This window comes from Rhamphochromis sp. 'chilingali' (genome assembly GCF_963969265.1).
Source record: "Rhamphochromis sp. 'chilingali' genome assembly, chromosome: 10".
Lineage (NCBI taxonomy): Eukaryota > Metazoa > Chordata > Actinopteri > Cichliformes > Cichlidae > Rhamphochromis > Rhamphochromis sp. 'chilingali'.
In genome coordinates this window covers 27,051,792-27,064,043 of record NC_137937.1, presented here as the reverse complement: position 1 = coordinate 27,064,043, position 12,252 = coordinate 27,051,792, and the positions used below count along the sequence as shown (strand labels likewise).

At 41.1% G+C, this 12,252-nt stretch overlaps 2 protein-coding genes across 5 annotated transcripts in view; one reads left to right on the top strand and one right to left on the bottom strand.

Moving 5' to 3' along the window:
- The window catches only part of dmxl1 (Dmx like 1), a 67,531-nt gene extending 59,279 nt beyond the window's left edge, over nt 1-8,252 (top strand). For all 4 annotated transcript variants that reach the window (XM_080895189.1, XM_080895188.1, XM_080895190.1 and 1 more), the window contains 7 exons: nt 392-452; nt 888-1,015; nt 1,573-1,650; nt 1,794-1,885; nt 2,018-2,070; nt 2,539-2,756; nt 4,812-8,252. In XM_080895189.1, coding sequence (XP_080751315.1) covers nt 392-452; nt 888-1,015; nt 1,573-1,650; nt 1,794-1,885; nt 2,018-2,070; nt 2,539-2,756; nt 4,812-5,045 — 864 coding nt within the window. In that variant the 3' untranslated portion in view covers nt 5,046-8,252. The remainder of the gene's footprint in view (nt 1-391; nt 453-887; nt 1,016-1,572; nt 1,651-1,793; nt 1,886-2,017; nt 2,071-2,538; nt 2,757-4,811) is intronic.
- A 2,241-nt stretch (nt 8,253-10,493) lies between these two features.
- Nucleotides 10,494-12,252, bottom strand: part of hsd17b4 (hydroxysteroid (17-beta) dehydrogenase 4) — a 36,429-nt gene continuing 34,670 nt past the window's right edge. Inside the window, exons 24-25 of the mRNA XM_080893265.1 lie at nt 12,020-12,147; nt 10,494-11,007 (exon numbers count right to left, since the gene is read on the bottom strand). Of these exons, the coding sequence (XP_080749391.1) occupies nt 10,918-11,007; nt 12,020-12,147 (218 nt within the window). The 3' untranslated portion in view covers nt 10,494-10,917. The remainder of the gene's footprint in view (nt 11,008-12,019; nt 12,148-12,252) is intronic.

Here is a 12,252-nt window from a genome sequence, read left to right as displayed (position 1 = left end):
CTATAACGTTGACAGAATTTACTTTAACGAGAAAATGATAGGTTGTCAGTGGATTCACTGGAAGCAGGAGTAAGCACCTTTCTTGCTTTTGATGATCATGATTAAAGGGGTCACGTTAAAGTTAATCATCAGAATCTACATCATGTTATTTCTGAATGAAGCACGTGTGAGGGAGCCATGTGAGAAGGGATTTAAAAATCATTCCTTCAAGTCATGTGACACCGTCAGGAAACGTGTATTTTGTGTAAAAGGGGCTTTAAAACAGCATAACACTGTTTCACTACATCTCTCTGCACTTCACCTGGTTTTAAAGATTTATTCTTTACCATGATGAAGCTCTGTTTTCTCACTGAATTTCTCCTCCTCCTCCTCTTCACTTTTCTTCTCCCAGATGATCAAGAGAAATATCAACAATGTGCGAAGAATGACCTCCCATCCCACACTGCCGTACTGTAAGTACAACTCCGATGTCTGTCGGTAGATTAGAAAACTATTCGCCTATTAAAAGTGGTATTCGGACATCATATATCTGCTGTTGAAAAACAGCCTTCAGGGGGTGATTACATACAAAAAAAAGTTTCTCTTATGTTGATATTTGTAAACTGGCAGAGCTGTTTTCCATTAGTCCCAGTGCTGCTAAAGGCTGAGTACGCTCACTTTGCTGCAAACTTGTATTTTCCAGTCAAACTGCAGACTGGTGATGCAGCTGAGGAGTGTTTGTCTGGGATGAAAACGGCTTTCAATCAATTTAACCTGGTCTTCACTTATGTAGTAGATGAATTTGGGAACAAAGAAGTGCCAAAACCCTCCTGTTGAGGTCTGAATGGTCACTGGGATGTATTGGAAGATGAGCTGTTATCACGTGCGGTTTTGTTTCTGTTCATCAGACCTGACAGGAGCTCAGGATGGTAGCGTGAGGATGTTTGAATGGGGTCACTCCCAGCAGATCATCTGCTTCCGAAGTCCAGGCAACTCCAGAGTCACCAGGATACGATTCAACCATCAAGGAAACAAGGTTACAAACTCTCACACCCCTCCTGCTCTGTGTACCAGGATAGTGAACACATTGGCCTGCTGACTACCGCCATACAGATGTCAGGCTATTCTTAGCTTTGCAACATGACTGCAGAGTGATGTGAGCCTGTCGCATTCGGAAACGTTTTCACACTTCCTCTGCCGTTCAGGCACGGACCACAGCGGGGAGGTTGGCTTCAGCACGCATTGTTCTTCAGCTCAGTGATTCAAACACTCTAAACTGAGGCACTCGCCTCAAGCTAATAATTTTCTCAGATGGTGCCTCTCTCGTGCCAGCGCTCTCTTACCTGCTTGATGCAGCCCAGAGCGCAAAATATGCTTTAAGAGGGCAAAAAGGAATGAGAGGATATAGAAAGCACTTTAGTTATGTAAGTGGTGCTTGGCCGTATGAGGCTGTTGACATGTTTTGGAGGACAAATTCACAGTGAGGGAGTGAGCACAAACATTTTTTAATATATATGTCAAATGCAATATAAGGGATCATTCTATCCTATTTACAGCAAAGTGTGATATCTGCTTTGTGCTTGTTTTCTGTAGTTTGGGATTGTGGATGCTGATGGAGCCTTGAGTCTCTGGCAGACCAACACAAGCGGGACTACACCGAAACCATACCTGGTGAGATGCTCGCAGCTCATTTAGCTGGTTTTTCTTCTATATCCCTCGAGTGTCCTCCTGTTTTTCTGTCACACTCCTTTTTGTTTATTCTTGTCCTGCTTTATTATTAACGTCACTGTCACTTCTCTGTTTCCCGCTACCAGACTCTGCAGTGCCACAACAAGACAGCTAATGACTTTCTCTTTGTGGGCTCTTCCTCCCTCATCGCCACTGCGGGTCTTTCAACAGACAACAGGTCCCACAGACTTTCCAGTCAATTTAATCCTATGCCACCTCTCATTAAACACTGAATCTGCTGTGCCTAATGATATGTTTTGTAATGAAAATGTTAGAAAATACTGTAATTTGGTTACTTTTGACTCTACAGGAATGTGTGTCTGTGGGACACACTAGTGACTCCTGCTAACAGCCTTGTGCAAGGTAAGATACTGCACCTAATTAGCCTATTTAGTAGTGTCTTTGGCATGGTTAATCACATGCTTCAATGGATTTTCTCCAGCTACTCCAGCTTTCTCCAACAGTCCAAAGACATGCATATAAGACTAATTGGTCTTTCTAAATTGGCAGTACTTGTGAATGTGAGCATGAGTGATTGCGTCTCTGTGTTAGCCCTGTGATGGACTGGTGGACTATTCAGTTTTCTCCCCCTATGACAGCAGGGAAAAGGACAAGATATTAAATTAATGGAGGATGCCTTGCAGGCTCCTTGGTTATGGTTCACAGATTCCTGGAGATTGCCAGTGTCCCCACATTCAGAGCCGCTGTTCTGTAATAAATACCTTTTGGTGTTGGAAAGAAAGTTTGAAAACAAATTAAATCAAATGGCGAAAAACATTTAAGAACTATGATTGACATTTTTCTCTTCTGTCTACCTCTCTCTGTCCTTAGCTTTCAGCTGCCACGAGTCCGGTGCCACCGTGCTCTCCATGGCCCCCAGGCAGCAGCTGCTTATCACAGGCGGGAGGAAGGGCTGGATCAGCGTGCTGGAGCTTTCCCACAAGCACCAGCGGCAGAGCTTCCAGGCCCATGACTCGCCGGTCAAAGCACTAGCCGTCGATCCAACTGAGGATTGCTTTATCAGTGGATCAGCTGAGGGCAACATTAAGGTTTGTCAACTAGTCTTTTTGACATTTGATGTGTGATAAAATGTTTGAGTGGCATTTTTTTTTCAGGTGTACAGCACTTGTTAATTTGTTTGCAAGTGGGAAGCAGACAGTTTGCTGTGATATAAATGCTCTTCGAGTTTCTTCTCGAAGGTCTTTAGTTTTACATGAGCTTCGCTGGGTACAGTTATCCTAAAAATCTATATGAAGAGACTTGATCATTTCCTCTACCCTCGTAAATTCGTCACTTGCAGAACTGCCCTCCAGGGCGTTTGGCACCCAGACGTGTATGTCTCTGTTGCGTTTATCGGTGGAGACGGTGACCTCCAGCAAAGCAAAAGAAATCCATTGTCACTTGTGATTAACCACCTGCTCGGGACAGCTGTGTGACTGATGGAGACTAACATGTAAGGTGAAAGTGGGTTGACACTGGGAAAGGCAGAGGAGAAGGCAGTAGGAGGAGGATGTGAATGTCTGCAGCTAATATATTACCAGAGACAGCAGGTCTTTTTTATCTTTTTGACTTGGATATGCTGCTGCAGATCACACAGCTGTCACTCCAAGGATGAAGCCCCTGTGTCGCTCACATGTAGAATGGTGCAGTGCGCATCTGCTTGAAATTCAAATGACTTTCACTCTGGATAATTGCTCAGAAAAAAAAAACCTTTCAAAGCTGTGCGTGAGGTTACTCATCTAAAGTCTTTAAAAGCTTATAAATGTGCAGCACAACAGTTTGCAGTTTGCAGTCAGTCAGTATACAATTAAAGTGTTTGATGAGAGCTGGAACTTCAATAAATTAGATACCTTAATGAATCATGCAGCTCCCAGACTGAGAATACGAGTCAAATGATCCAAGTTGTTCAGAGCCTATCGAGGTCTTCAGTGGAAACTCAGCCATGTATTTCTGTTTTTTCTGGTAAAGAGGCCACAATACATTCTGCTGCAGTAGCACCCAAACCTGACCGTATTACATTGATGTTGTTTTCAGTGAAGAAATAATTCTTAAATACAGGCTTAAAGGGGCAAAGTAAGAATGCATGAAACAATGAAATGTCAACAGCGAGTTGTAGCCATGACAGAATAAAAGGTACCAAATTAATCTCAAGTTTGAACTGGATACCACTAAGAGCACATTTAAGTTTAAACTACATTAGTGACTATAGCTACAAAGGGATGAGAGGAGGGGGGGGGAGACAAATGTCCAACATCACAATAATAATCATAACCGTGATGAGACCCTGGCACTGCAAAGATTATTAGGACGGTTTGCTGTGAACTTGCTTTTGAAATAGTAGTTTTGAAGGCTTGGACCAGGTCTGCAGCCACTTGCATTCTTTGGAGCAACTTTCATGCATTAAGATGGCAATAAAACAGAAGCTGGCAATTACATACATTTTGAAACAGAAATTCAGAAAATCATCCGCAAACAGTGACCCAGTTGCTGCAGGATGGTTACTAACTGTAAGTCATAGGACATAGTTGCTTAGTAACCTTGCTTTTATACAGGAATATAAACAAGGATGCAATCAGTTGGCAACCAGTTGAGTTGAATCTCCTACTGCACATTGAGACACGTCGCAGACAAGTTGCGCTCACTGATTCACATGAATTTAAACATGCTGGAATTGTCATTTCTAAATTGGAACCTTCACCAGTTTGTCTGAGACTGATTCCAGTCTGAGTCAGAACATGATTGTTCGATGGTTGAGTGTGTTGCACACTCAACACACAAGTAACACAGTTACTTGTAGAAAGCAAAGAATTCAGCACAATCATCAAATTAAGAAGCAGTTTGTGACTTTTTCATCTTGGAGTTAGAGCATCGGAGAGAATTTATGGCAAAAGATATTTGGTTTGGGGGATTTTAATTAATTTTTTTTATACTGGTCATGTTTTTTAATCAGAGAATGAGCTTCATCAGGTTCTTAGTAGGTTCAGTTCATTCAGGTTTGGATTGTTTATAGATGTTTTTATAGAGACGCATTCTCCCTTTGACCGAAACAAACTCCATTAAACTGTCCTGTTTCTGATTTTTCAAATCTTCCCTGCTTCCTCCAGGTTTGGAGCCTGACCACGCATAGCCTCCTTTACACCTTTCCCAACGAACACGCTCGCCAGTCGCTGTTCAGGAACCTCGGCACAGGTGTGATGCAGCTCGAAGTGGGACCAGCTAACTACATCTTCTCCTGCGGCGCCGACGGTACCATGAAGATGAGGATCCTCCCGAACCGCTTCAGCGTTACGAACAACAACCACGGCAACCTCAAGAATGATGTGAAATTCTTCATATAGACAGAAAAGTGTGGCATTAAAACAGTTTATGTGAGCAGAGGCACGATTTGTGAATTGCGTGTCATACGTGATTGGAAAAATGGCAACTGATTCATTTCTAGGATTTATAGACTTTCACAGAAGGGAGGTGACCGTGCTGTATCACCTGTTGTGATCCACCTGAATCCAAATTTGACTTTAAAGCTAACCAAACACAGGAGCTTTTACAAGTGTTTTAAAATGTAGAGAAAGGCAAATGCAGGCTAATGTGCACGGGACACCTTCAGTCAGAATCAGCTGAAGGAGAGACAAAATAAGCAGCTGGAGACTCTGCACAAAACAGCCATCTCTGTCTCCACCGAACAACACACGGAGAGCACTTTTTGCACAGGAAGTGAAAGCTGTAGGAGCAGGTGTGAAGTCTAAACCTGCAGCATTGTTTCACTTATACAAGATACGTTTTAGTTTGTATTAGGAAATCAGTTGTGATGATGGCAAAAGCTCTTCTGGAAGCATTCAGGTGATCACTTTCAGAGCCCTTGGCACAAAGCGGAACAGTCGGTGGACGTTCAAAGCACATCATATCCAGTTCTGGTGCTCCAGATAAACCAGCTTGGTTGGAGTAGCAGAGGATCAGGACGCTTCACAGCCTCCTAGTGTTATGTTGCTGCTGTGTTTAGTTTTAGGCACCTTTCTGTAACCCAGCTGCAATTGAAATGAACGCAGGATTTATAACTATGGTACCAATAAACATGGTTCATGAATTTAAAGCAGCGGCTTAACATATTTGGGAGATTCTCTCATTCGTTTTCTGATACAGACCTTACGCGACAGTTTTAGACTACTCTCGTGTTTGTCCGCTTAAATATGAGCCTTCAGCGAGCTGCTGGGTGGCTTAGAACAAAAACCAGAAATGGGGAAACTGCTAATAACGGTCACAAAATCAGCCGATCAGCACACACTTTCCTGGGATCCACGCACTCATAGGTAATTAGCTCCGTCCGTTAAAGAAGAGTCTGGCATATTGACGCTTTTTACCTTCATACACACCATCGGAGAGCAGTACAAGTGCTCCTTGGCTGATTTTGTTACTGCTAGACGAAGCCAATAGTTTCCACATCAGGGCTGTCTTTATTTTTAACAGACAGACATGAAAGTGGTCGAACGCTGTCAGAAAGCAAGTGTTTTCCAAAATGTTGAGCTGCTCCTTAACCAGGCTAGCAGGATTTGGTACATTTAAACCACTCTCACGTGACGTGAGTAGCATTCATCATCCATGCTCTGCCGGGAAACCTCTGTTTTTTTGGTTTGTTTGTTTGTTTTTTACACACACCAACCATGCAAGCACACCGCCCTCACTTCCCAGCGTCTCCTCCCAGAAGCCACCACAAATACTGCTCAGGAACAGCATGAAGAACTTGGAAAAGAGCCCAGACACCCAGATTCCAATGTGATCTGCCACCAGAACAAGCCTCATCCTCGGGGGCCACCCCTCCGCCCCAAACTCACAACCCTACAGGACCCGAAGGATCCGCTGCACCGACCCAAAACCACTCGCTCCATCCCTCAGCCGGTCAGAGCTGTTCATCTGAGCAGCTTTGGGAAACTGTTTCGGTCTTTTTGGATGGTTTAATGTTGTGGCTGATCGGTGTATGCGTGCCACCACCCAGTGGGCTGTCTGATTGTGCCAGATTTTTGTGTATTTGCACGTAAAAACTAAGCTAAATTATATGTAGTGTTATGAATATAAGGATAGAAGGCAGGCATGGTCTTAGGTGATGAGATGATGACAATACGTAATGAGATATTTGTTCATCTCGGCCTAGAACCAGAGGTATTCATTCAATATTAAGTGTCCTTAAATCTCTGAAGGCTACTTCTGCCAACCTGGCACAGTACTAGGACTGCTGGTTCTGCTCATGTTGTTTATTATTGATAATCGGTTGCACAAGGTAGCTTCAATTTAACACATTGATAGGGGCCGTCAGAACACCACCTCTGGGTGAGTTTTGTTTTTGGAAATGTTAAGCTTCCGATCATGTAGCAGGAAGCTTTGCTGTTGGCAATGGAAAGGGTTTTTTGAGGGGGAGGGGTTCAAATTTTATGGAGATTTAGTTTTGCTGTGGAAATGTTTTATTCCGGTTACCCTGCACCTCCCTTTCATCGACTCCTAGCTCTAATTTTTCACATGGACCATGATTGACAGATGTCTTTTGAATAATTTGCCTTTATTTTAATTTGATTAGATTTACTACTTCTTTTGTCACACTTAATTATCAATTATCTTTTTAAAAATTCTTTAACTTCTTTTTATATCATCCAAATGCAGCTCATTGCCTTCAGTACACGTTTGGAAAATACAATCTAGGCTGTTGTATCACATGATGCGTCTTCCACTTGACTAAGGAAGAGGCTCTTACAAACTGTTAATCCAGTAAGCTAACTGCCCATAGAGCCTTGTTTTGCTGCTGTAGGGAAGCAAATAGAGATTAGCTTTGATTTCAGGGTGGATGAAGTATAGAAAACCTTTTATATGAAGCAGGTTGATCACAGTTACATACTGCGTGTGTAAATATAAAGATCCATGAACTAGCTTCTGATAATACCTGCATAATCGCAACGATTAGTCGTAGATTAGCGGTAGGTAACGACGAAAGCCACTTTATGAAGAAAATCATTGTGTACAAACAGGTATATTTATGAAAATGTTCATATTTAGAATTATACTGTTCAGGCAGCAGATGTAATCTTACTAATTTTTCTTTTCTCGTCATTGTTTCCTTTTGTTTTGTTCTGGGTTTTTTTGTTTTTCTGATGTGGACTATTTTTGTTTTTCACACCAATTAAAGTGTTTGGAGATTCCTTTGTACTCCTGCAGCAGAAGGACAATAAAATGAGTTTTATCAAAGCCAAACGATATCTGCTCGAACAGACACTGGAGAATAAATAATTGTTGTTGTTTTTTTAATCTAATACTTCTCATTATTCTTTCAAAGACTGGAAGATTTCAGATTCTCTTTATTAACGTTAAAATCGTAGATTAAGAAAAAACTCACTTGGCTTGATCACAAAGAAGCGGATCGTCATATCAAGCGCTTTAAAAACACTTGCATACTGAAAATGTGAATTTGATCAGATTATTCTAATTTTATAGTAGAGATATTGTATAAATCAGTGTATTATAAACAGGAAAATGTACTGATGTAATAAAAGGATTGTATAACACGAGCAGATGTGTTCTGTGATGTCAGAGCATTGCAATACACAATCATATCGGTATTCACTTAGTTACACCTGTTAATCTGCATATTGATCTAATCAGCCAATCGTACGGCATCGAGTCGATCCATTTAGGTACACAGACATGGCAACGATGACCAGCTGAAGTTCAAATTAAGCATCAGAATGGGGAAGAACGATGATTTAAGTCATTTTAAACGAGACGAAATACTTTAACTGTGATTTGGCGCTATATGAATGAAAGTGAATTTAATAAATAATGGTTAACTTTTTCACACCCATTTCCAGCTCCATATATATTCTTCCGCTTTGTTCGGTGAACCTCTCGGTTTATTTAAGCTATACGAGCTCCTTTACGTTTAAAACATTGACCTTTTGTCTGATCGGTACGGAAGAGGATTAGGGCCACGGGGGGGGGGGCAAAGTGGGCACGTCTTTTTTATTCTTCTTCTTTTCCTGAATTCTGAGAAAAAAGTCAGAATTCTGACTTTTTTCTCAGATTTTTTTTTTCCAGTGGCCCTAATCCTCTTCCGTAAATCGGCCATCTCTTACAAACCAAAGATTTAACCCATTAAAGCCTGAAAATTCTTTTTTATTATTATTATTATTTTAAATGGTGAGTTTATTAAACCATCTGACAAATTTGTTAAAAAATAAATAAATTTAACTTCCATATTGACTTTTTATTTGCATCTGGCTTTTTTAATGTGTTTTGCAATTTATTTTGGTTTTTCAGAGGGGAAAAAGTCACACTGGTGATGTAGTGAAGTCTCAGAAACTGCATATATAAAATATGACACACTCGGCATAACTGCACATACACTGACCTCATATTAAACTATATATAAAACCACTGTAAGACTAACATATAAAGAGGAGTCCTTACTGTAGGCTGATTGTGGCAACCACTGCAACACCAGCTAAAAATACATTAAATTCAGTTTTTCCTTTTAAAGAGCTGCCGGTGGTGACTCTTTGGTTCGACTCTGAATCACTTCATTTCCTTTAAAAAGGGAGGGAAAAAAAGCACATCACCTTTGCTCTGATAAAGATTTGGTGGTAATTATAGCAATTACAACAAGGTCCACCTGCCAAGTTTTTGCCTCTGTGTAAAATCTCAATAGACCTGAAATGAACAATCAATGTGTGATTTTAACTGCAAAATTACATGTTTATTTTAGGTGGTACTTTTACAAAGAAGAGGAAGAATTACACAAAGGATTATGTTTTAACATTCTTCAGTTAGTGATTTTCCAAAGTCTTTGCCTTCTTGTTTGTGGATCTACATAATGAGAGTTTCAATATGAGCAGCTACAAAACAAATTCAGCTCAAAGAATTACCTTCTATCCTTTCATTTGTTAGAAAAGATGAAAGAAACAGGCCACACCTGGCTGCAATTTATTTTTGCTAAACCTCTTGAATTAAAGCTGAAAGTCTGCACTTCAATCACATCTTGATTGCTTCGTTTCAAATCCACTGCTGTGGTGCACAAAGGAAAAAAAAAATATTAAAATTCAGTTTAGATGCTGTAAATGCTTTAATAAAAGTTCTGTTACCGTTTCAGACAAAAATCAGTCTCAGCATGAAGTTTACGTCTATATTCACACTCATTCAATTTTTATAACTCCAGATGACTGTACAATAAAAACACAGGATAAATACTGTTTTAAAAAAGGATGTGAAGAAAATCTGTCATTCTGCAGGAACTATGGTATTTTTCTATACTTTAAAACCAGAGCGCTGTACATACGACAGGTCTTCCTCAGTGCCATGGTTGGCAGTTTGGCTAACATGCAAAGAAATGCAGCAGTGTCCCACATTTCCTGCCAGAAAAACTAACAAAACAGGACTGTGGCATAAAAAATGTTTGCTCCAGTGGTCAGTGAGTTCTTATTAACCTACAATAACTGACATTTTTGGACACAACATTGACATTTGGAGTGGCATTTCCAACAGCCTGACAATCTTATAGCTTTCCCCTGCGGGGCCCCTTAGCCATTGAGTATAGGTACATATATGAGGAGCGTGGGGGGGGGGGGGGGGGGGGGGGGGGTGTAGAGCGTTTATGTACTGCCGTTGCCAAAAATACAAAAAACAACAACAGAGTGTTGAGAGTGAATCAGAAAAGCTGCTGGAAGCGAAGAGAGCTGCAGATGCAGGAGGTCTCTCATTCACACTAAACACAGTCAGTAGATACATTAAAGTAAAAAACAAGACATCTTTAGCCATTTAAGTGTTAAACGATGAGGTTTTATTCTCATTTAGTTCTTTTTAATAGAAGAGCAATCGTTTCATTAGACACATTTGAGCACAGTCTTTGTGAAGCAATTACATTTATGAAATGCTTTGGTTATTTTCTACATGATTCATTAGGCACAGGTTAGCAAGGACCGACTGTAGCCAGGTGTAAATAACCAGGTGCTCTGAATTACAGTTTCTCCTCATGATGGCTGAGAATAAAGACGTTTTATTTCAGACTCTTTGAAACTTGATTAGTGACACTTCAGAATTAATTCTCAGGGTCACTTTGTGTGTTTCCCTCGAGTGGAAAAGTATGTAAACACACACACACACACACACACACACAGAAGGAGAAGGCGAGCTTGTAGGTTGGTCAGTTCTTGAAGTCATTTGATTGGCTGGCTGAGGAGCTCACAGCTTGGCGTAGTCCTTCAGGATAACCTCCAGCTTCTGACTCAGCATGATGTTCCCTCTAACCTTCAGCTTGCCAGAGAAGAAGGCCTAACAAAGAAAACAACAAAGAAACACTTGAGCATTTTTTTTTCTTCCCAAAGAGCCACAGTCTCTTCTGTTTAGGAGCCGGCTGGCTGTTAATCGTTTTCAAGAACAAAGAGAGAGCAAAATGGGCCAAGACGCCTGCAGCTAACACCAACAAGGTCTCGGACAAAAGGGAATCTTTGGCTACCGGTTCTCTGGCAGCAGAACAATCAAAGAATATTATATTATTCATATCCACAAGGTACGGAGCCAAGCGTGCAGCAGAGAAGCGCCTTCACTGGGAAAAACTGAACCACTGCCGACTTGTACCGCTTTCCACAGATAAGATTAAAAAAAAAAAAAAAAAAAAAATCAATCACATGATGGGGTTATGATGACCCTGCAATGACAGCGGTGTGCCTTTCAACCCCATTGACTAATCTTCCTCCAGCTGCTCCTTTTCATCATGAGGGAGAGTGGAAAAGCAGCACCCAGCCCGATGACACTCTTTGTTAAGAGCGTGCACATGCGCTCCTCAGATCAATATCAGGCGCTCCGGGAAGCATATAAATTCTTTACAGTAGCCACATCCCATCTGTCATCGCCAGTGACAGATGGGAAGTACTGCCGATTGATTACCCCCGCCGAGAGCTTTCTGATCTGATAGATCATTGCATTCATTATTTTTTTAAAAATCTGACATGACGAGATCAGGGAGGTAGTCGTTACAGACTGAAGGGCTCCTCGAAGGCACTTTCCCTTTAATTACAATGTACTAGAAGTGATTTTAACATCCCAAAGAAGACGTGATTTAAAATATGAGGCTTTTTTTTAAAAACAAAACCACTTGGTCATAAAAGGATTTCTGCAGGTTTTTGTAAACTTTAACTAAAATATTTACCAGTGTGAGCACAGAAGCTTTAAAGAGCATGAAGCAGGTGAGTCACTGTGCAGAATTTTAAAAAAATAAATAAAAACAAGGTCATTCTTCACACAGCAACTAATTAACGTTGTTTTATTACGACTCAACAGTCACCTTCTGAGGGTTGAGCTTCCCCTGCACCACCTCCATGAAGTCTTCGTCCGACACAGTCATGGTCACATCCGCCTTTCCGCCGTAAGGCCCTTTGTGCAATGACCCGCTGCCGCTCTTCAGATCAATGGCTAAAGGAAAACGGCACAGAAGAAAAAAGCTAAATCAAAATCAAAGCTTCAAAATTGACCTGAACGGCTTATTTAACCCGTGACCTGTGTCTTAACCTTCGTTTC